General features: G+C 48.5%; 3 protein-coding genes across 9 annotated transcripts; 1 reads left to right on the top strand and 2 right to left on the bottom strand.

Moving 5' to 3' along the window:
* Positions 1-1,515: 1,515 nt before the first annotated feature.
* Positions 1,516-10,800, bottom strand: actr3 (actin related protein 3). Of its 2 annotated transcripts, none has more exon segments than NM_001003944.2 (12): positions 1,516-2,701; positions 3,759-3,842; positions 3,962-4,087; positions 4,196-4,288; positions 4,412-4,585; positions 4,784-4,927; positions 6,713-6,820; positions 7,044-7,139; positions 7,220-7,330; positions 9,120-9,244; positions 9,416-9,471; positions 10,676-10,800. In NM_001003944.2, coding segments are annotated over 12 exon segments (1,257 nt in total). In that variant the 5' UTR covers positions 10,720-10,800; the 3' UTR covers positions 1,516-2,605.
* Positions 10,801-14,592: 3,792 nt separating this feature from the next.
* Positions 14,593-18,598, top strand: gpr39 (G protein-coupled receptor 39). 4 transcript variants are annotated; one of them, XR_015498969.1, is made up of 3 exons: positions 14,667-15,635; positions 16,774-17,438; positions 17,496-18,598. XR_015498969.1 is itself a non-coding variant. In NM_200417.2 (2 exon segments), coding segments are annotated over 2 exon segments (1,323 nt in total). In that variant the 5' UTR covers positions 14,593-14,869; the 3' UTR covers positions 17,287-17,444.
* A 441-nt stretch (positions 18,599-19,039) lies between these two features.
* nmi (N-myc (and STAT) interactor) lies at positions 19,040-23,744 on the bottom strand. 3 transcript variants are annotated; one of them, XR_015500014.1, is made up of 9 exons: positions 23,574-23,744; positions 23,446-23,490; positions 23,213-23,371; positions 21,617-21,733; positions 21,289-21,445; positions 20,564-20,737; positions 20,299-20,524; positions 19,771-19,874; positions 19,040-19,482 (listed from the first exon to the last, which is right to left on the bottom strand). XR_015500014.1 is itself a non-coding variant. In XM_087268595.1 (9 exons), exons 1-9 carry the CDS (start codon positions 23,598-23,600, stop codon positions 19,279-19,281), a joined length of 1,113 nt encoding a protein of 370 aa, XP_087124721.1. In that variant the 5' UTR covers positions 23,601-23,744; the 3' UTR covers positions 19,040-19,278. The 3 variants fall into 3 exon arrangements, 1 of the variants encoding a protein (XP_087124721.1); XR_015500015.1 differs by having other exon boundaries at positions 20,568-20,737; XM_087268595.1 differs by having other exon boundaries at positions 20,299-20,491; positions 20,631-20,737.
* Between the last annotated feature and the right edge of the window lie 6 nt (positions 23,745-23,750).

The following is a 23,750-nucleotide window of genomic DNA, read 5'->3' as shown; positions in this document are numbered from 1 at the left end:
CAACCGGGGGTGACCGAAAAAGGGCAAAGAGGCGGGCAGAGCTACAGATTCCTGCGAGCATTTTGCTTAGACGGGCTTTTCATAGGGAGAAACGCCTAAAGCTGCGCTCAGATTAGAGTTTGAAAATTCTGTCGAACTGCGCTGCACAAGAGGGCAGGAATAAACAACATAATTAGACATTAATAAAGCGGGTGATTCCTCCATATTTTAAATTTGTGTACAGACAGGTCATGTTTTGATTGGTCTCACACCGTCAAGAGATGCAATTTCGCAGGTCAGAGTTCACCAAGCTTGAACTGCACCGCAGCGACCTGCAAAACTTGATGCCTGTGTCTGTGTATCCGGTCTGACTCATTCGTGTGTGTATGAATGAAAGTGTATAGGGAGAACAGTGCAGTTTACCGCAGCTTAATACTTCATCACCTGCGGCGCGTCTGTGTTCTGACATGTGCTGGGCTGTACACTATATCAGTAAAGTGTTTCGTCTTTTATAAACACACTGAGCCACTAAACATGGCTCTTATGATGTTTATCCACTGATGAACAACATGAATTACTCCCAAACACTTCTGATGAAGACTGTGTATTCTCTGATAACTGCAGGAAATAATCCTGAAAGGCAGCTGACTGTGTAACGCCACCGAAAACAACACAACAATACTAAATATACGCCAAGCTCAGCGGCTAATCAGCAGGAATCAGCTGAGGTGACGTGAAGACCAGATCCAAGACCAGTGAAGAGATTACGCCAACCATCGAGGACATAGTACAACACACACACACACTCAATACACTCCATTATACATCTACACACAGACATCACTCATATGCTAAATAACTGCAGGCTAACGGTGTTAACAATATCTGTAACTGTGCTTAAAGTGCTTGGTTAAAGTTGTTGGTACCCAATAGTTGCAGTAATAACCTTCACTGACTGTAATGCAGTGATATTTCTGTAAAGCTGCTTCAGACAACTGCTAATGTGACCGCGCTACACAAACAAGCTTAAACTAAATGAACAGAGGCTATGCTAATTACCATGCTAGCCATACTGACCAATCAGGAGATGATTAGTTTTATTTACATGATGATCAGGGTCTTCAAACACAGATGATGCAGTTACTGACGCAGATCATCTGCACGGTCAATGCTAAAGGCACAGCTCACAACATGACAACTGGCATTTCAGCTAACCCTGTTAGAGAAGGTTAGCGCTTTGTGTTCAACAGAAGAAACTCAGAGGTCTGGAGCCACGGGTAACTGTAAATGAGGAGGAAATGCTGATTTAACATCGACTGTGTCCAGAATTATGAGCAACACGTCTCAAACAGCTCACCCAACAGCTGAACTGAACAGCTCACAGGCCGTCGAGGAGCTGAACTGATGGGTTGTTTACACTGGAGGGTGTCTCACATCTCAAGCATCAGTGAAGGGTCATCCCAGAGGTCAGAGGTCAGCCTACACAGAATCTGCTCATGCAGAACTCGTCAGAGTTTAACCATCACCGACTCTGTTTGTGTAAATCTAGATTTATTCAGTTTAAATGAGTGTCAGTAATATTATTGACTGATATGATGATGTTCATCTGGTTTATGTGCAGTGCGGTTTACACTGTATTATTGTCTGTGCTGTAGTTCAGATATTATATGAGATATATGGATTTGCATGGTAAACATGTAATAAACAGTAAAACCCTTTACACTTACACTTCATATATGAAGGTTTCAGTTATGAGTCCCCCAAAATCACATAAACACACAGAGTTTAACACAAATCTGTGCAGAAATAACCAAACACGCCCGCAGACCCTTCAGAATCAGCCAAAGGCCACTAGTGAGGGTGTGTTGGAGACGCTCAGACACGCAGTTAGAAACCATCAGCTTTATTGGAATGTTTCTCCATTACACATATAAATCCACCTGTGAGTGTGTGAGTGTGTGTGTGTGTGTGTGTGTGTGTGTGTGGTGGTTATCAAAACTTTACTCTGCTAATACTGCGCTCACACACACACACACACACCGCTGCGCTGGTCACATGACTGATGAAGAGCTGTGCCGCAGGTAAAGAGCTCCGCATCTACATCTCCAGGAGCAAAGAGTAAAGCAGAGGAATCCAGAATGAGGAGCTGAGAAGCAGAGACTAATGAGCAGATCATAAACATAAAGCAGAGCTGGAGCGCGCGCGCACACACACACACACACTCACTCACACACACTCACTCACACACACTCTCTCTCACGTCATATTGTGATTCTGTACACCTCAATGACTGTAATGACCGTAATCAGCCAGATCAGAGTTCACACACACACACACACACACACACACACACACACACACACACACACACACTCACTCACACTGAAGCGCTCGGGTTCTACACCGCAGTAATCTGGAGAAACAAGATACTGACAAGAAACAAGAATGACTGCAGCGTCCTGACCAGACCACACTCGACACAATCTACATCTGCACTCTCCTGTGTGTGTGTGTGTGTGTGTGTGTGTGTGTGTGTGTGTGTGTGTGTGTGTGTGAGCATGTATGTGTGTAGGTGTGCGTAGGTGTGTGAGCATGTATGTGTGTGTGTGTGTGTGTGTGTGTGTGTTCAGGACATGACTCCAAACACAGGGTTGTGGCGGCAGATGCTCGGCCCGATCTCCTCGTAGTCCTTCTTGGTGTGACACACTTGGTAAAACTCGGGCTGGAAGACAGAAACACACACACACACACACACACACACACACACACACACACACACAGTGTCAGTGAAGATGAAGGTCCCGCAGTGTGGTGTAATGACGCTCGTTAATAATCATCAGGGTAATTGAGTTCTGAGACTCCTCCTCTTCCTGGAGTGAGAGATTGAGGAGTGTAAAGGTCTAGAACTCTCACTGATGAGGAGAGCAGCACAACACTCTTATATACAGTGTGTGTGTGTGTGTGTGTGTGTGTGTGTGTGTGTGTGTGTGTGTGTGTGTATACTGTTCATCTCCACACTGACCCAGTGAATCAGCAACACACAGACAATCAATAATAGAGAGAACAGCATTAAGACCTGCTTACAATAATAGCTAATAATCCATCATCATCATCATCTGAAACACACAGACAGCAGAGTTCCCATCAGTCTCGTTCACACTGGGGCGTCTGAACACATCGCTACACCGGGGTGTGGGGACACGTCACTATACTGGGGCGTCGGGACACGCTGGTATACCGGGCGTGGGGACTCGTGCTATACTGCGACGTGGGGGAACGTCGCTATACCGGGGTTTTGGGACACGTCGCTATACTGGGGCGTCAGGACACGCTGTTATACTGGGGCGTCAGGATGAGTTGCTAAACTGAGGTGTCAGGACACGTGCTATACCAGGGCATGGGGGACACGTCACTTTACTGGGGTGTCAGGACGTGTTGCTATACCGGGGTATTGGGACACACTGTTATACTGGAGCATCGGGACACTTCTCTAAACGGGGGTTTGTCAGGACATGTTGCTGTACTGGAGTGTTGGGACACACACAGACTGCAGGCTGAGCGCCCCCTGCTGGCCTCATCTATTTCCCCATCTCCACTTCAGAGTGACTCAGTGAGAGCTGCAGAGCTGACGGCCGGAACTACACAATAATGACGACACTGCTGTACTAGTGTATGTGAGAGTGAGAGTGTGTGTGTGTGTGTGTGTGTGTGTGTGTGTGTGTGTGTGTGTGTGTGTGTGTGTGTGTGTGTGTGTGTGAGTGAGTGAGAGAGAGACTCACGGTGGAGGCCAGCATTGATCCTCCAAACCACACAGCGTATCTCTGCATGTGGTGTGTGATGACCTGCACATCGATGGGTTTGGGCTGCGAACACAAAACACACACAGTGAGTCTGTGGCTGGTGAGAGAGAATGTGTGTGTGTGTGTGTGTGTGTGTGTGTGTGTGTGTGTGTGTGTGTGTGTGTGTGTGTGTGGCAGCTGACCTTCAGTTTTCCTCCGCTGAGCTCCTCGCTGAGCTTCAGTCGTGCGTCCACCGTACGCTTCAGGTCTCGCTGTAGACGTCGACCGAAGTCCCGGAACATGGTGGAGCCGCCAGACAGCACGATATTCTGCACACATATAAACGTTCAAACACACACACACACACACACACACACAATACTGTGCACACTCTCTCTCAAACACACACACACACACACACACGCTCCAGCACTGACCTTATAGAGCGGGCGGCGCACGTCAATCGGGCAGTTCTGGATGACCTCGTCCACCACCTCAGAGATGGGCTGAGTGAAATCTGGGTTCGCAAACTACACACATAACAGACACAACCTCTCATTAATCAGCAGCACTGGATACAGACGAGCTGTGTGTGTGTGTGTGTGTGTGTGTGTGTGTGTGTGTGTGTGTGCATGTGTGTGTGTGTAGAGCACCTCGGGGTGGAAGAAGATCTCGGGCCCGAGGAAGCGCTCGTATCCCACGTCGATGGTGAACTCCTTCTTGCTGATGGTGTTGATGCCGGTGTACTGCTTGATCCACTTAGAGCCGTCAGTGTCGTACTTACTGAACTCCTTCACCAGGTCAGGACACACGTAGCTGAACCGCTCCTACACACACACACACACACACACACACACACACACACACACACACACACACACACACACACACACACACACACACACACCTCAGTAAAACAGAACGCACACACACCACAGAACAACACATTACACACACACTCTGCAGTACTACACACATACGCGCGCACACACACACACACTCTGCAGTACAACACACACACTCACCTTCACAGCTTTGGCGGTCTCCAGCGACTGCTCTGGAGGGATGCCCACCTCTCGCTCGCGCAGCAGCTGCTGGGTGAAGTACGTGATGTCTCGCCCGGCTATGGGGATGTGTTTAATGCAGCTGCCGATCACATAGCCCTCCGCCTGTCAATCACACACACACACACACACACACACACACACACACACACACACACACACACTGAGCTCTCTGGCGCTGGACACATGTCATACTGCAGCTCTGGTCAGTGTGGTGTTGTAGGTGTGATGGCCGTGTCTCCTCCTGTTGTTCACTCTTCACTGATCTGTGAGCGAGACAGCAGGTGTGTGTGATGATCGAGAGCTGCGGTGTCCAGAGTCATGTCAGCAGACCACCAAGAGGAGGAAGCACATGCAGCAGGAGGAGCTGTGGAGGCCGGAGGAAGCTGCTAACCCTGATTTACCCAGAACACATGAGAGCACAGCGGCCCGACTCACTGCAGAATGACATGTGCAGCTCCACTCTCCTGTGTCCAGCAGAACTGCTGCTCTGGAGCTCCACCGGGTCAATATACATGACCCAAACCTCCGCCCACTCCTGCCCATGCCGAACGCCGGCTTCAGTGGAGGAGCGGTGGAGATCTGGAGCTGTGGACGGTGTGGAGCGTGTGCTGATCTCTGATGATCCAGCTTCACTGTGTTTCCCACATGCGGGAGAGTTACGGTGTGGAGAAGCCCCACAGGAGCGGCCCACCCAGACCGCTGATGCCCAGAGTCAAGCATGCAGGGTCACTGATGGTCTGGGCTCAATATCATGGTGTTCCCTAGACAGGTGCTGGATCGCTGCCGAGGACTACCCAACTATTCTGGAGGAGCATGTGACCCAATGGGTCAAACACTGTATCCTGAAGGTGGTGTGTGTCAGGATGATGATGCAGCGACACACACAGCAGGACTGGAGACAGAGCGGTCTGATGAACATGACAGTGAAGCTGAACATCTCCCATGGCCTGCACAGTACCCAGAGCTAAACATTATTGAGCAGTTTGGGCTGTTTTGGGGGAGTGGGTCAGGAGAGGTTTTCCTCCAGCAGCATCAGCAGTGATCTGAACACTATTCTGAAGAAGAACCGCTCACAACCCCTCTGACCACTGTGCAGGACTCCTGTCTGTCAATCACTACACTGAGGAGGAGGAGCTACAGCACTGAGGAGGAGGAGCTGTGTGTGTGTGTGTGTGTGTGTGTGTGTGTGTGTGTATGTGTGTGTGTGTGTGTGTGTGTGTGTGTCCAAGCACAAAATTATTCACAGCCTTGGCAAAGTTACTTTTACTCAGCCCGCCAGTGTGACCCGTACTGACCCGGGATCTGCCATCAGATAATAAGATGATTTCCAGGAGGCCTCACTGTGGTGAATATCCTCCGCTGTTCCTCACATTAGAACAGAAGGTGTGTGTGTTCAGTATTATTCACACTCTTCAGGATCTGTGGCAGTCTATGGGGGAATCCAGAGTCCACATCATCCAACAGAGTCAGTGCTGCCCGAGAGCATCCTGACCTGACCCTGATCCACCGCTGCTGTGATCAACCCAACAGGGCAGGAACTGAACTCTGCTGTTGGTTTGTGGACAGTCATGGCTCAGGACGGACCTGCGGCTGCACACTAAACTGGCCGTAGTGTATGAGTGTGTGAATGAGTGTGTATGGGTGTTTCCCAGTACTGGGTTGCAGCTGGAAGGACATCCGCTGTATAAAACATAAGCTTGAATAGTTGGCGGTTCATTCTACTGTGGTGACCCCTGATGAATCAGGGACTAATCTGAAGAGGAAGGAATGAATGAATGTGTTTTGTGCATGAGTGAGTGTGTGTGAGAGTGTAAGTGGGTTTGTGTGCGAGTATGTGTGTGAGTGAGTAAGAGTGAGTGTGTGTGTGTGTGTGTGTAAGAAACGTACCACTGGAATGACGTGAGTAACTCCGTCTCCGCTGTCGATGACGGTTCCGGTCAGTGTTCGCTCACCCACCTGACGAGACGTCCATGAGGCCGCCAGAGCCAGCACCGCCTGATGAACACACACACACACACACACACACACACACACACACACACACACACACACACACACACACACACAGAGATTGGGTCTCCTCACAGCTGTAATGATGTTTCCCTGTACTGACTGTACATTCTCCCCCTCCCCCATCAGTGTGTATCTGTGTGTGTGTGTGTGTGTGTGTGTGTGTGTGTGTGTGTGTGTGTGTGTGTGTGTGTGTGTGTGTGTGTACCTGCACAGCGATGTACAGTCCCGGCACGTTGAAGGACTCGAACATGATCTCTGCCGTGTACTCGCGGTTCTCTGGCGTGTTCAGAGGCGGCTCCGTCTGAGGGAGGAACAGGAAGTGATGCGTGACTTACTGGAGGACCAGCAGATGGCCAGAGCGCTCAGAGGAAGTGCACTTACCAACAGGAAGTAATGATCCTCAGGCTCCGCCCTCAGGTACTTGAAGATCACCTGCTCCATGAAGCGCTCCATCAGGTCCCAGTCCTCCACGATCCCATGCCGAATGGGCCACTGCATGCACACACACACACACACACAGAGAGAGAGAAAGACAAGCACATGAGCGCACACACAGGAACACACACACTGTTTAAACCTGTAGGAAACAGCAGTCTCTCCTGTGTGGATCATGCAGCTGTCACGCCTGCGTTTGAGTGAAGGTCTCGGCCGCTAGATCGCCCCCTGGGGGCTGGCTGCAGCACAAGTCATAAAGCCGCCTCCTCCTCTGGGTTAATGAGGGAGACCTGAGCCCAAATATACACATTCATCACACCTGCAGTGAACTGTCCTGACAGCTGGGGGTCAGCAGAGGCGCTGGTCAGCTGATAGAGCTGCAGATCTGCATTTCTGTAAACTCTGTGTTTTAGCAGTAATTGCTATAATAACGGGGCGTGTCATCATGATTGACAGTTGTGATTGACAGCAGGAGACTGAGGTGTTATTAGTCCACTTCTGTGTTGTTTTACCATCATTTATTGAGTTCAGCAGAACACTATACTCTCTGTCCTGCAGGATCTGGTGGAGCACTGGTTCTTCAGTAAAGTCAGGGCTTCATTATTGCTGATACACGCCTAACCATGACAGAAAAATACAGGTGATCATTATCTAGCAGGAACTCTGAAATAATAATTCTGAAGAGAAAACTAATGTCAGGCGATCTCCACACTGATCTGCTGTGGCGATAGTTGAGCGTGAGTTACAGGACGTCTCTGCATCTGAGTTTCAGCATGTTATTGTGTTCATCTGCTGAATTTGCTGGTATGAGATATTAATGTGCTAGAAGCAGATCTTGCTTGCTGATGGATCACTTCAGATCATTTAGGAAGGCACTTTCTATCCAAGACTAAACAGGGCATGAGCACTGCACAGGTTGTGCCGGTCAGCTGATGTATTAATACTGCTCAGGTTATTGTACACATTGATCAGGATTAGTGTGGATAGTGCAGGGATGGTGTGTGAATATCCTGTTGATATGTAGAAATCTTGCCGTATCTTCTGCTAATAAACGCAGGATTCTCCCGCATGCTGAATGGTGATCTATGGCGTGTAGGCTATATTTTAAGTTGTGTTGATTGCTAATTAAATTAAAACCCTTCTGAAATGTGTGTGCTGTTTATATGTTATTGTTCATATTTTACAAGTGTTAGTTCTACTCCTGTGAAGATAACAAACACCAACAGCCCTGTTATCAGACAAATATATTAAGAGCTCATAACCCAGGCTGGAGTGTATGAGAGATGTGCAGTCCAGCGTATAATCCTGTATTATTGTGTGTTTTAAATGGAAGTGCTGATATTTGTATTAATATTTCTCTCATGACAGGGTTGTTGGTATGAAGTTTGTTATAGTGCAGATACGGGCGGGGCAGATGAGGGGGCGTGGCTGATTTGATGTCAAGCGTTTGGTTGGCTCTGGCTCTGTCAGGCAGTCCCTCTGCGCTTGCCCAGGCTCCAGTCAGTGGTTCATATTCAATTCAATCAGTTCAGCTTTATTTCTCTAGCGCTTTACACTGTAGACTGTGTCAAAGCAGCTTCACATAGAAGATCATAGTGGACTAAAGCAGTGTCAGTCCAGAGCTGAAGTTCAGTCCAGTTCAGTCCAGTTCAGTGTGCTTTAATCTTCACTACTGAGAGTCCAAACACTGAAGAGCAGATCCGTCACTGAGACTCTGCTGCCGTCACATCATGAAGAGCCTCGCTTACTCTTACAGGGTAAAAACAACAGCTTCCACTGCTCTTATCACACACACTTGTGCTGCAGCTAGTGTGTGTGTGTGTGTGTGTTTCCCATGATGCCTCACCTTGGTGGCGTAGGTGGGTTTATCGATGGCCTCATCTCCGATGTAGAAGTCCAGATCGTCCACACCCTTCATCATCCTGCGCTGAGCCTGATCGCCAACCTTAGCGGACTCCTTGATGGCGATACCTGACACACACACACACACACACACACACACACAGAGAGAGAGGAAGTGAGTGAGCGCAGTGCAGGCGTGAGTGTGTGCCGCAGGGGAAGTAGTGTGTGTTATTTTAGACATATTTTAGTGTATTGTACACTACAGACGCACACTGCGCCCTACAGAAGTGCACTACTCACATGATGGGATGATGAACTGTGGTTCTGTGTTTCCTGCATATCCCAGTTTAGTGTACCTGAAACACACACACACACATTATTAATTAATCATATTCATTAATGTTCATAAACTCTGTGTGTGTTTGTTCATCATCGCTCGGTGCGCGCCCCACACACACACACACACACACACACGCTCATTACAGCACTCTTCTATAGCTCAGCTCATCAGTATTCCTCCAGCTCTTCTCCAGTGTGGAGTGTGTGTCGGCAGCTGAACACAGGAGCTCCAGCGCAGTCAAACTGTCGGTCCAGTGCTCCACTGTGCTGATGATGAGCACTGCACTCAGCTCAGCTACATTAGCTTATCACAATAATCACAACACACCCCTGACATTCACAGAGGGAACTTACACACACACACACACACACACACACACACACACACACACACACACACACACACGGGAATGTTGAGCAGTTGTCGTGTCTCTGCATGTCTGAAATCTGCACACTGAAGCTCTGGCCAACACACACACACACACACACAGATTAACCAACTTTTATCTCTAATGATCAAACACATCAGATCAGCAGCTGACAAACCCCTGACAGACCATAATAATCCTCCACCTCTTCATCAGACCCTGCGGGCTTCACTCGCACTCGCAGCGCTATATCGAACACGTCAGGGTCAGGGGTCAGGTTGGGGGTACAGTGGGGTCATCATCACTATATGAAACACGGTAACGGGCAGCAGGAGTCCGCCGTTTTCCTCAGTTTGCCCATATAAGGCCGCGGCCAGAATGAGGAAGCACAGGAAAAGGAAGTAGCAGTGCGCATGCGCAGCACAAAACACAACAGATCGACTCTTTCCGCGCTCCGCGGCTAAAACAGCTCAAACCGCTCATCTGCCGGTATAACGGCTGCTCTAACCGAATAATACTGTCCACTGCACTATGAGCGTTACAGCGGCCCGAGCGCCGCGTCGCCTTCATCTCCATCATCAGTCACCGTCACCATCATCATCATCATCATCAGTGTATAAACTCCGCTTTACCGGAGGAACACCGCGTCTCCGAGCTGGAGAACGACCACCACAATAACCGAACAGAAGCTGATGAACACACACACACACACACACACACACACACACACACACACACACACACACACACACACACACACACACACTCACAGGCAGACAGCGGTAACCGTGCAGGAGTGCGCACCTACGGCGCCGGTTTTCGCGCGCAGCGGACAGAGCGCGGGATTACTCACCCTGTGCCACAATCCACAACGCATGCCGGTAACCGAGCGGCCATCTCGAATGCGGTGCAGCGCCGGTGAGCTCCCGGGACGAGTGATCTGTCGGTCCGTTTCTGAGCGAGGCGGAACCCGGAAGCGCGAAGGAAGCGATTGTCCACTTCCGCATTCACGCGCAGAAGAAAGCGCGCACCCTAGAGCGGCCGCGTGTGTCAATCAGCGATGTCGGGGGCGGGGCTACAGATGGACACGTGGCTGCGCTGATGATGTCAGAGATGAGCTCAGCTTCCGCTTCGCTTTGTTATTTTCCTGCGGCGACACAGATTCTGGGTTAAATAAGCTCTTCTGCTTACAGACTCAACACTTTACCCTCTACAGATGATGCTTCTGTCAAGACAATCATAATTAAGCGTTTATCGGTGATTGTAAGTGTCTGTGTGTGCTGCAGTGTTGTGTTGATCAGCAGGATGCGGAAGTCTGCTCGGCTGGCCTCTTCCTGTCGCAGACTCACGAAGAACAGGAAGCCGCAATCCTCATCATGGCAGCAGATTAGGACATGATCAGCTCAATTAGCACATGATCAGCTCCCCCCGGCCCAGATTTATCACATAGAGTTTATGTTCTGCTATTATTCTGCCCACAGTACTGTCCAACATCAACACACACTCACTTCTGTTCTGTTCAGCTCCAATCTTCTCTGTTGTTGTGCGTGTGTGTGTGTGTGTGTGTGTGTGTGTGTGTGTGTGTGCGTGCGTGCGTGCGTGCGTGCGTGCGTGTGTGTGTGTTTGCTGACTCTTATAAATGTTCAGAACACTGCAGGCTACACCTGGAGAAGCGGAAGTCGACGTGCGCCCCTAAATAATAAATAATAATACATTTAATTTAAAGCTCCTTTGCAGAACCCAGGCTCCCTGTACAGCACACAGACTGCAGAACACCGGTATAAAGCGGAAACGATCTATATTACAGAGAGGAAAATATGCAGACTGGGTTATAATATGGATATGAGACTGGAAAGAGAGAGAGCTGTTGAGGATGACACCCAACTCTGAGGCCTAACCCCAACTCTATTGTTGTGCCCCTTCCCCATATGGCCCTTAACACCAAGAGGAAGAGCTTCAACATTTCCCAGGTGAAAAATATATAATTAAATGCAATTAAAATACACTTAAACCCCCGCAAATGCATTTTTAGCACATTAATATTTTTTGTGTTAAATAAAAGTGATGGTTTTACACTATAAATATCCTGATTAAAAGTATGTTTATTCTTCAGTAGGACTTTAGTACACTTGACAAAAGTATACCAAATAGCAGTAATACTTAAATACATGTTTAGTGTACTACAATAAAGTACACTACAGAAAACACATCCAGAAGAGTTTTATTAGTGTGTTTTTCAAAAGTGTGCTTTAAATGCTTTAAACATTAGCTGATTTTTAGTACACTGTTTACATACTAATCCTAAGCTTAAAATAAGTTAATATATAAAACATCTATTAGTAATGTATTGTAGTAGAAGAACATTTCCCAAAATGTCTGTACATTTGATATATGTGCTGTAATGTTGCATCTTATTTATATTTGTGTGTTCTCAGTTTTAGTTCTCTCCCATAAGGTATTTTTTGGACTTGTGGTTTATTACACAGAAAGATTAAAGTGTTTTGATGAAGCACAGATGCTGTTTTCTTTGTACACACAGAATCCCAGGTAAAAAAATGCATAAAATGCAGTTTATTTAAGTATACTTAGTACACTCTTCAGTAATGTAGTAAAAGTGCTCTATTTTCACACACTAATTTTGTACTTAATGTACTAAAAGATAGTATTAAGTATATGTTAAGATAAACTTAATACCATCTAAGTGCACTCAACTGTGCTATTTTGAGACACCCTGAAACTGAACTAAAATGTGCTTTTAACATACTGTATCTGTATTTAATATATATATATATATATATATATATATATATATATATATATATATATATATATATATATATATATATAGTTACAACTAGAAATACACTTGAACCTTAATTTTAAACATTTAAATATATTTAGACTAATTTAATGTATAATAGTAATATATTAAAAGAATATACAAATTGTAAAAATTTACAATCTGAATTCTGTATTAAAAGTGCTCTATTTTTATTTTAGAAAGGGTAAAGGTAGATCCAAATGAAAGAAAAGGAAATAACAGAGTTTTATATTAATATTTTATAGTTAATATTTTCATTAAAAAACAACAGTAGAGAATTATCAGTGGGATGGGGGGGGGTGATGAGAAGACAGTTTTGGAGCTGCCTCGGTTGGAGCTAATTATTCATTCTTTCATTTTCTTTTCAGCTTAGTCCCTTTATTAATCAGGGGTCACCACAGCTGAATGAACCGCCAACTCATCCAGCATACGATTTACTTACAGCTGCAACCCATCACTGGGAAACACCTGTACACTCTCATACACTACGGCCAGTGTAGTTGATCAGTTCCCCTATAGCGCATGTGTTTGGACTGTGGGGGAAACCGGAGCACCCGGAGGAAACCCACACCAACACGGGGAGAACATGCAAACTCCACACAGAAACACCAACTGACCCAGCCGAGACTCAAACCAGAGACCTGAGTGCTGTGAGGAGACAGCACTACCTACTGCATCATCGCGTCGCCAGGAGCTGTTTATACATGCCAACAGAGGGATTTGGTTTGAATGACGGAGTCCTCATGAAGCAGCACAGCAGGTCTGTGCATTTCTGTGTGGATGGTGAGAGCAGGTCTGTGATAGAGACACTCGAGTTCACTACCTTTAGCTTTCGATGAGGGTAATTCAGGGGCGAACCAGGGAGCAGTCTGAGGAAAGAGACAGACCGGGATTTCACTGGAGCAAGAGATTGAGGATGTTGGATAAGTCTTTGTTCTACACAGCATCATTGGAGAAGAGAGATTAACCTGCTGCTGATGTTGGTCTGCAGAGAAGCTGGAGCTGAATGCTGGAATATCTCTGGTCTGCACAGAGCTGAGCTTCAGCTGCTTCTGACTGTCTGAGAGTGAATGAGAGCATGTGTCCAGCAGAGGGCGCTCATGTGTTCATCATCTCTATATGTCTGAGTTATTAACCAACAGTGACTGTACAACACACACACACACACATCTATTTTTCTTCAAATCGCAGACATAAAAGGGTCTGCTTTAATAATCTTTCCCTAAATAACACCAGATAGATCAGACTGAGCAGGCTAACACAAGCCAACATGAAAAACTCCTCCAATAGCACATGTTGAATAAAGTGTATGATTATAGGTGTGTGTGTGTGTGTATATGTGTGTGTGTTCTTCAGTCAGGATCAGTTTATGGTATTGATCTAGAGCTGCTGATATCAGTGGGTAAAGCAGCCTGGTTAGTGCCCTTATCTCTGATTTACAGCACAGTGTTTATCTGCGTTAGTGCTGAACCGGGACCTACAATAACACACACACACACACACAGAGAGAGAGAGAGATATTAACTCTCTTTATCTGCTCTCTGACTCACTGCTATGATGATGTGGTGTTTTTCAGACCAAATCCAGCAGCACCAATGACTAGGATGGACACACACACACACACACACACACGCTAGCATACTTATACATACACACACTGCCACTCTGAGGAGCTGTGATTTATAACTATAGCCTAAAATCACTGCAGCATACACTGACTTAAACATGCACAAACACACACTCACACACACCACTGTACAAGCACACACCCCACTATACAAACACTAACTCTCCAAAACACACACATACACACACACACACACCCCATTCTCTCACACACTCAGGTGCTGTGGGCCAATCAGGACTCAGCGGTGTGTTGTAAACTCATCATGTGACTAATGACCGCTGCTCAAACACGGCTCTGTGCTCCAGCTCTGGCAGAAACTCCTCCGCCTCCGCGCTCCTCAGTCAAACTCTAATCATTAACCCAGCGAGAGCAGGAATCTCCAGACGAGTCCGAGCCAAACACCACGAGAGACGAGACCAGGAGGACGGAGCAGATCTCCAGCATGAGGGACTGGCGGACGCTTCAGATCCAGACCTCAGCTGAGATTCCAGAGAGTCTGAGAGTCTGATGATCAACGCTGGAGAGAGCGGAGAGGGGAAGACTGCTGGAGAGAGCGGAGGGATAAGCGCAGCACAGTCCACCAGCGAGCGCAGATAAACATGGACCCGGAGCAGCCGGAGCGCGACTGGCAGCAGCTGGAGCCGAGCTATGGGCTGAAGGTGTTCCTGACGGTGCTGTACTGCCTGATCCTCAGCCTGGGCGTCCTGGGCAACAGCGCTACCATCCACGTGGCTCAGGTACTGCAGCGGAACGGGTACCTGCAGAGGAGCGTGGCAGAGCACATGGTGAGCCTGGCCTGCTCCGACCTGCTGGTGCTGCTGATCGGGCTACCGGTGGAGCTCTACAGTGCCATCTGGTTCCCATTCTTATCTCGCTCAGGTGACGCCGCCTGCCGCATATACAACTTCCTGTTCGAGCTGTGCAGCTACGCCACCATTCTGAACGTGGCCACGCTGAGCCTGGAGCGCTACCTGGCCATCTGCCACCCGTTCCGCTATCGAGCGCTGCGCGGCGGCCGAACACGGAGGCTCCTGCTGGCGGCCTGGCTCTGCTCTGCCCTGGTGGCACTGCCCCTGCTGGTGGCCACCGGGACTGAAGGATACGTGCCCGCGGGCCGCCAGACCCCCGTACAGAACCTGACCTTCTGCACCAGCCTGAGCCAGCACTGGGTGATGTACCGCACCAGCATCTTCACCGCTTTCGTCCTCTACCTGCTGGTGCTGGCCGGCGTGGCCTTCATGTGCCGGGCCATGATCCTGGTCCTGCGGGCGCCCATGGGCCCTGCTGAAGCCGGCGCTAGCGGAGATCACAAACACCAGAGCGCTCGCGGCAAAGCCTCCCGCAAACAGACCATCCTGTTCTTGGGTAGGACTCACTTACACATTCACCATCTGCCTCTCGGTCAGCTTAATCTGTGGTCACACTAGAGCAGCGGTCACCAATCTCTGACCTGCCGGTGTCCCTGCAGGGTTCAGTTTCAACTTGCCTCAACACACCTGCCTGGGTGTTTCAAGTATACCTAGTAAGAGCTTGATTAGCCTGTTCAGGTGTGTTAGGGTTGGAGCTGAAATCTGCAGGACACCGGCCCTCCAGGAACAAGTGTGGAGACCCCTGCTCTAGACGATTAGACATCCATAAAGTCAGTGATTACTCCATATTTTGAATATCTGTACAGAGATATTGTGTACGTTTTGATCCTCTGTTAGTGTCACACAATCACATTCGCAGGTCAGAGGTCACCAAACTTGAACTTTAGAACGACACGTGACACTTATGGCACAAGCTTGTGTTGCGGTACGCAGATATCCACATCAGTCTGAACACGATCTGCTCTCTGCATTCTGCTCTCTGACCGCAGCTTCTGCTCTGATGAGGAAATCTCTGAAGGGTCCAGACTCCACACACACCGGCACTCCCATCCTCTGACGCAATGACACATAGACACTAATGCCAGACTCATGAACACACACTCATCAGTCACACAGACCATGGTTAAATCACCTTACTGGGTGGTCTAATGAACATGAAGCGAGGTTGAGCTGATGGGCTTTGGATGGCTTTATGGCTCTGCTGAATGAAGGCATGATGGAGGCTGCACTGCAGAAGCAGAGCTGCAGAGGCCGTGACATCAGCAAGAGCCATTAATCTCAGCACTCAGTGACAGCAGCAGACGGAGTTCAGTGGTGTTTCCTGGTTTAAATGAGAGTGTTCAGATGGACGTGTGTCAGCTCTTCACAAAACAATTAAAACTTAATTTAAAACTATGAATATCAAGACTTATCATGCATTATCAGTCTGAGAGTCTCTGATTTACAGGAACCGCAGCATTTCAGGCACACCATTCACATGACTGATCAATAAGAGTTATGATCTTCAGTATGGACCACATCATCTCTCATCATGTCTTCTAATGCACTGTTCTGTTCTCTGTCCTCTGTGTGTGTGTGTGTGTGTGTTAGTGCTGATCGTCTGTGCTCTGTTCGTCTGCTGGATGCCGAATCAGATCCGCAGGCTGATGACGGCCGCAGTGCCCAAGTCCTCGTGGACCGGCAGCTACCTGACCAGCTACATCAAACTTCACCCGGTGGCCGACAGCTTCTTCTACCTGAGCTCGGTGCTGAACCCGATGCTGTATAACCTGTCCTCACGCCAGTTCCGCTCCGCCTTCCTGCAAACGCTGCTGTGCCGCCTGTCCCTCCAGCACGCTAACAGGAGAACGCTGGAAAACAGTGGAGCCTCCAAGAGCTCCAATAACACCTTACGGCCCCTGCTGCAGCGCTCTCTCAACCGCATACGCATGGCCACCAGTAGCAGATCCACACCGCCATCATCTGCAGAGAGAAGAGACTCTCTGAACACCACGGACCGGCCTCAGGGTGAAGGAAAGCTGACCCTTGACCCTCAGAACACCACAAACTGGCCCCAGGGTGAAGGAGAGCTGACATCTGACTCTCAGGAGAAGGAGAGAAACCAGCTGACACACTGCCCAACACTGCCTGATGAACAAACCAGCTGAAGACCACAGGAAAACACAACAGGACCAACATAGGCCAGGATTGCAGAACACTGTAGACCACTGGGGAAAACTGTAGACCACTGGGGAACACTGTAGACCACTGGGGAACACTGTAGACCACTGGGAAACACTGTAGACCACTGGGGAACACTGTAGACCACTGGGGAACACTATAAACAAGCACTATAGACCACTGGGGAACACTGTAGACCACTGGGGAACACTATAGACCACTGGGAAACACTGTAGACCACTGGGAAACACTGTAGACCACTGGGGAACACTGTAGACCACTGGGGAACACTATAAACAAGCACTATAGACCATTGGGGAACACTGTAGACCACTGGGAAACACTGTAGACCACTGGGAAACACTATAAACAAGCACTATAGACCACTGGGGAACACTGTAGACCACTGGGGAACACTATAGACCACTGGGAAACACTATAGACCACTGGGAAACACTGTAGACCACTGGGAAACACTGTAGACCACTGGGGAACACTGTAGACCACTGGGGAACACTATAAACAAGCACTATAGACCATTGGGGAACACTGTAGACCACTGGGAAACACTGTAGACCACTGGGGAACACTGTAGACCACTGGGGAACACTATAAACAAGCACTATAGACCACTGGGAAACACTATAGACCACTGGGGAACACTGTAGACCACTGGGGAACACTGTAGACCACTGGGAAACACTGTAGACCACTGGGGAACACTGTAGACCACTGGGGAACACTATAAACAAGCACTATAGACCACTGGGGAACACTGTAGACCACTGGGAAACACTGTAGACCACTGGGGAACACTATAAACAAGCACTATAGACCACTGGGGAACACTGTAGACCACTGGGGAACACTATAAACAAGCACTATAGACCACTGGGGAACACTATAGACCACTGGGAAACACTATAGACCACTGGGGAACACTGTAGACCACTGGGGAACACTGTAGACCACTGGGAAACACTGATTAGGATGAAGTTTCTGTTTATCAGTAGAGCTGGACTGACCGCTGCTGGCCAGCTAAACCAATCAAACACCCCAGAATGAGCAAATGCAGTAATGGAGGGCCAGAGGTGTGTGTGTGCTCTCAGAGTTATGAGGACGCCCTCTACTGGTCAACCGAGGACTCTATAACCGTATAGGTGTGTGTTCTCCGTGTGTGTGTGTGTGTGTGTGTGTGTGTGTGTGCAGTGGTCAGCACATGTTTTCTGCACATCACGAGTGTTTAAAGTGAATGAACATCACTGATGGTCAATTCAATAAAGTATTTCTCAGAATAAACGAAGACTACAGGTGTGTGTGTGTGTGTGTGTGTTTCTCAGTGTCTGAATATGGCTGCTCATACATGTGTGTGTGTGTGTGTCTATTTAGAGTCTTTAGGATGTCTTGTGTTTAACCTGTCACTCACTGACCCCAGATCTGCTGTCCAAATACAGATGAACTGCAGACTTGAGGATGTCTGGAGTGTGATGCGATACACACACTGTGTTAGAGCAGCGTCCTGGAAATATTATAAGTTATAAAACCATGTGTGTGTGTGTGTGTGTGTGTGTGTGTGTGGTCAGCAGTGATCAGTCTGCTGAATGAATAACGTTGAGCTGTTCACAGACTAAAGGTGTAGTGTTCTTCACATGAACGCCTCCATTAGCTCATATTCACACACACACACACACACACACACACCTGAACACGTAGTGTTAAACATGCGAGCAACAAGAGGTGTAATGTTGAGGAATGAGGTTTATTTGACTGCAGAATCACACAGTGAACATGACTGATCTGATGATGAAGACTCATGATGAAGACTCAACCCCTCATGATGGACGTGTCGGTGTCTGATGATGCTGAGCTCAGAGATGATGATCCAGCAGCAGACAGAAGCAGAAGAACCCAGAGAGCCCAGAGAGATGTGGATGATGAAGCTGGATCACAGCGCTCCTCCGCTGGTCAGGGGTCAGGGGTCAGGGGTCGGCTGTGGTGTGGTCCTCGCTGAAGAAGGCGGTCAGCGTCTCTCTGTCCGGCACGTAGCGGATGTTCTCCACCTCCCCGCCGTAGTTGCTGGGCTTCTGGAAGTGGATCTCCAGGTGATCCTGCAGGTCCTCCTCATCCAGCAGAGCCTGGATCCCCTTCAGCAGCACTGTGCGGCCCGCGACGCCGGAGAACGTCTGCACACACACACACACATACACACAGACACACACACACACACACATACACACACACACACACACACACAAACACACACACACACACACACACACACACACACACAGTTTCATTCAAATACACATGTCCAACACAGATGAAGAACACTACATAGGAGACACACGCATGCTCACATACACACACACACACACACACACCTACCTGCATATACAAACACACGCACTTAAATATGTATACACACACATCTCTGACACAGATAATGAAAACACACACACACACACACACACCTGGAACTTGCGCAGCTGGTACTCGTACACCGGCAGGATTTCCACATCTGCTTCCCCACAGACGTCCACAGTGTAGCGTCCCCGCAGAACCAGACGCTCCGCCACTGAACACACACACACACACACAGCAGGAGGAGTGTGTTTATTACAGTGATTGGGTCCAGTTAAAGCACACACAGTGCAGTGTTCCAGCGCTCCAACAGAGAACATGTACACAGATGTTACTGTGCGGAGAGTGAATAATCATGATGCTCAACAGAGCTCTTCTCTAGTTTGACTGAGATCGGGATCAGTGGTGATTGTGTGAGTGTTAATGGCCAGACTGGGCAGCCAAACATGAACAGAGGAACATTAAGAGCTGTAGGTAACTTATATAGACCTGCAGCACAACATCTCAGCAGATTTAGGACTTTAAGGTCCTGCAGATACCCTGATAAAACATGTGCAGAGCCCACAAGGACTGCAATCCAGAACCACTGACCTAACAGCAGTACACACACACACACTCACACAAACACACACACACACCTGCACTGCTGCTGAAGGTGACTGTGCCAGCTCCGCCCTCTTCATTATAATGCAGCTCCTCCACTTCTCCTCCTCCCCGATTGGCTTTGCAGAAGCTCAGCTCCAGCCGGTCCCTGATTCGCTCAGCAGGGAAAGGGGGAGGAGCCTTCTGGAACTGGAACCTCACTGTCTTCTTGGACACTGTGATGTGGACCTGCAGACACACACACACACACACACACAGACTCTGGTTAACAGCACAGCACAGGAGCAGGAACAAACACACACACACACACTGACTGTGGTTAACAGCACTGGAGCACACAGATACACATACTCACACACACACACACCTCATACTTGACTGTGGGCTCCAGGGTAACTGCGCACGGCTTCACCTCCATTTTGGCTTTGTCACAGGCAACTGAACACTTGGCCAGCCGGAGGATCTGTTCAGCCACTGAAACACACACACACACACACACACACACACACACACAAACACACACACACACACACACACACACACACACACTGAAGTCAACACACTAGCGTGCTCCAGCAGCAGAGCGGACACTGCATGGTGATCAGGTGAGCAGCTGCTGATGGAGCAGTGAGTTAGTGGAGGAGAGAGCAGAGCTGTGATGGTGGAGCGCCGGCTGCTGTCAGCCCTCATGATCGCGCCACATTCACACGGGGCGGCAGCGGCAACACTTCCGTCAGGCGCTGCTGAACAGCATTGTGGGTCCGTCTGGGCCGCTTCACTGGCGTTGCTCACTGCAGAATTTGGGACTTTCTCAATTTTTCAAATGCCAATGTACGCGTCAGCCAATCAGATCACTTTATGCAAATACCCCAGCTCAGACAGTAGCCGATTGCTGACTAATATCATTGGCTGATGCAGCCCCAGCTTCAGACACGCCCTCTGTCAAGCGCCGCGCTGAAGCCCCGTGTGAATCGAGCCTCAGGGTTATGGTGATGATGATGATCATGATGATGATGATGTGTTACCCTTGTCCTCCTCGAAGGTGATGAGCGCCTGCCCACCACGCAGCAGCAGTGACGGACGCTGAGTGACCGTAAACACACACCGCAGCTCATCCTCTCGCTCACACACACCTCTACTGCCAGAGAACTTCACTGTCTGCACCGGGAGCTCCGCCTGAATCTGCACACACACACACACACACACACACACACACACACACACACACACACACATATTACTTACAGAGCTGAGATATATCACGCACACACACACACATGCACACACGCACACAAACACACACACACACACACACACACACACACACAAACACACACACAGTTAGAAACACACCTTGAACTTCTGCTGCAGAGAGTCGATCTCGTCCTCCTTCAGCTGAAGCTTGTCCTTAAGATCATCCAGTTCCTTCTTCAGAGTCCGGTTTACTGATTCCAGATTCTTCATCTCCACCTGAAACACACACACACACACACACACACACACTCGTATAACAATGCTGCATGTTATTTAAAGGCGCCTCTGTTGATGCTGGAGCTCAGCGTAGAGGAGAGCAGGAGCAGTCAGCGCAGATTAACACACAGTCATCAGAACACAGCTGTGGCAGACGGAGAGAGTCCGTTGCTCTACACTGAAGGGTTTTGAGTTCGGATGAGAACGAGAGTCTAGATTACGGAGATCAGGAGGACGAGAGCTCCAGAGCTGAGGAGCCGAGGGGCTGAAGGATCTGCTGCCCACGAGGACAGGAGGAACAGTGAGGTGGATGAAGGAGGAGACCTGAGTGCTGGAGAAGCTGTGCTGAGATGAACACCGCTAGTCTGATATGGAGGAGGAGATGGTGGAGATGGCTTTAAAAGTGAGAGGAAGTGCTTCATCAGTAATCCTGAAGGAGATGTGGAGCAGTGAGTCTGCTGTAGAGCGGTGTGATGTGACAGACAGAGGGGTGCGGGTGATCATACGGGCTCATATCATCACACCAGCTGAGGAGGTTAATTAGGGAGGACAAGCAGAGGAGACGTAAACTCTGAACAGGAACAGCAGATGAGTGAGCTGTGAGGGGAGGACGTAAACGATCGACATGTCGAAGGTGGAAATAAGCAGAGCGGGTGACGTTATTACAGTGGATCCTGCACCCATGAGGAGGAGCTCAGTTTAATCATCATTTACCTTCAGCAAGTTTGAGGTGAACCAGGATTAAAACAAACACACACACATAAGCACAGACGTACAGTTACACATAAGATATGTACAGAGGAAGTCAGAATTATTGAGGGGAGTCTGGCTGCAGACTTGGTGCAGATGCAATCTGAGCTGCATGCAAGGGTTTTTAATGTGCTCACCTAACCCCGCCCCTCACAGTGATGTCACCCACTCCATTGAGGGCATTGTGTCTGACACTGCATCTCTGAGAGATGCAATCCCAGCTTGCATCATAAAGGCTGCATCCAGATACTGTTAGAATTATTTTGATGTTTCTCAGATTCAGGAAATGTTCACAGTGTTTCCTCTAATATTTGTTCTTCTGGAGAAAGTCTTATTTGTTTTATTTGGGCTAGAATAAAAGCAGTTTTTAATAGTTTTAAAGTCATGTTAAGCTCAATATTATTGGCCCCTTCAGCAATATTAGTGTTGGATTGTCTCCAGAACAAACCACTGTTATACAATGACTTGCCTAATTACCCTAACTTTACCCTAATTACCCTAGTGAAGCCTTTACATGTCACTGTAAGCTGAACACTAGTGTCTTGAAGAATATATAGTCTAATATTATGTGCTGTCATCATGGAGAAGAGGAAACACATCAGCTATTAGAGATGATGTGCTGGAGAAATCTGCTCTGTTAAACAGAAACTGGGGAATAAAATAAACAGGGGGTGAATAATTCTGACCTTAACTGTACACACACACACACACACACACACACACACACACCTGCAGCTCCTCCAGGTCTCTCCTGAACTGCTCCTCCTGGATCTCCTCGTCCTTCATCCATCTCTCCAGCTCTGCTTCTGCTCTCCTCTTCTCCTTCTCGGACTCCGCCTTCTCCAGCAGCAGTCTGGACCTCTCATTATCCGCACTCTCGATCAGATCCTGTGCAGACACGTCATCGATCAATTATCGACCATCAATCATCAAATATCGATCAATTATTAGTCAGGTTGTACCTTGAGTTTCTGGAGCTCGTCGCTCATCGTGCTCTCGTCCTGAAACTATCGGAGATAAGCGCGATTATTGATTATCGATTATCAGAATCATCAATAACTGAAGTCAAACTCGTGTAAACAAGCAGTACCTGAGTGTCTCCAGCGGAGTCAGACATGCTGAATGGTGGAGCAGTGATATTAAAGCCGATATTAGCGAGCAGGTGTCGGTGAGCTGAGCTGTTTACTGCTGTTGTTTTTCTCGGTGCTCTTCCTGGAGCTGGAAATCACGTGAGCGGCCAAGCGAAAGCGAAACCGAACCGAGAGAT

Source organism: Danio rerio, chromosome 9 (genome assembly GCF_052040795.2).
Source record: "Danio rerio strain M-AB ecotype USA chromosome 9, GRCz13ab, whole genome shotgun sequence".
Taxonomy (NCBI): domain Eukaryota; kingdom Metazoa; phylum Chordata; class Actinopteri; order Cypriniformes; family Danionidae; genus Danio; species Danio rerio.
Note: the sequence above shows the minus strand (reverse complement) of the source record. Positions and strands in the feature narration are given on the sequence as shown.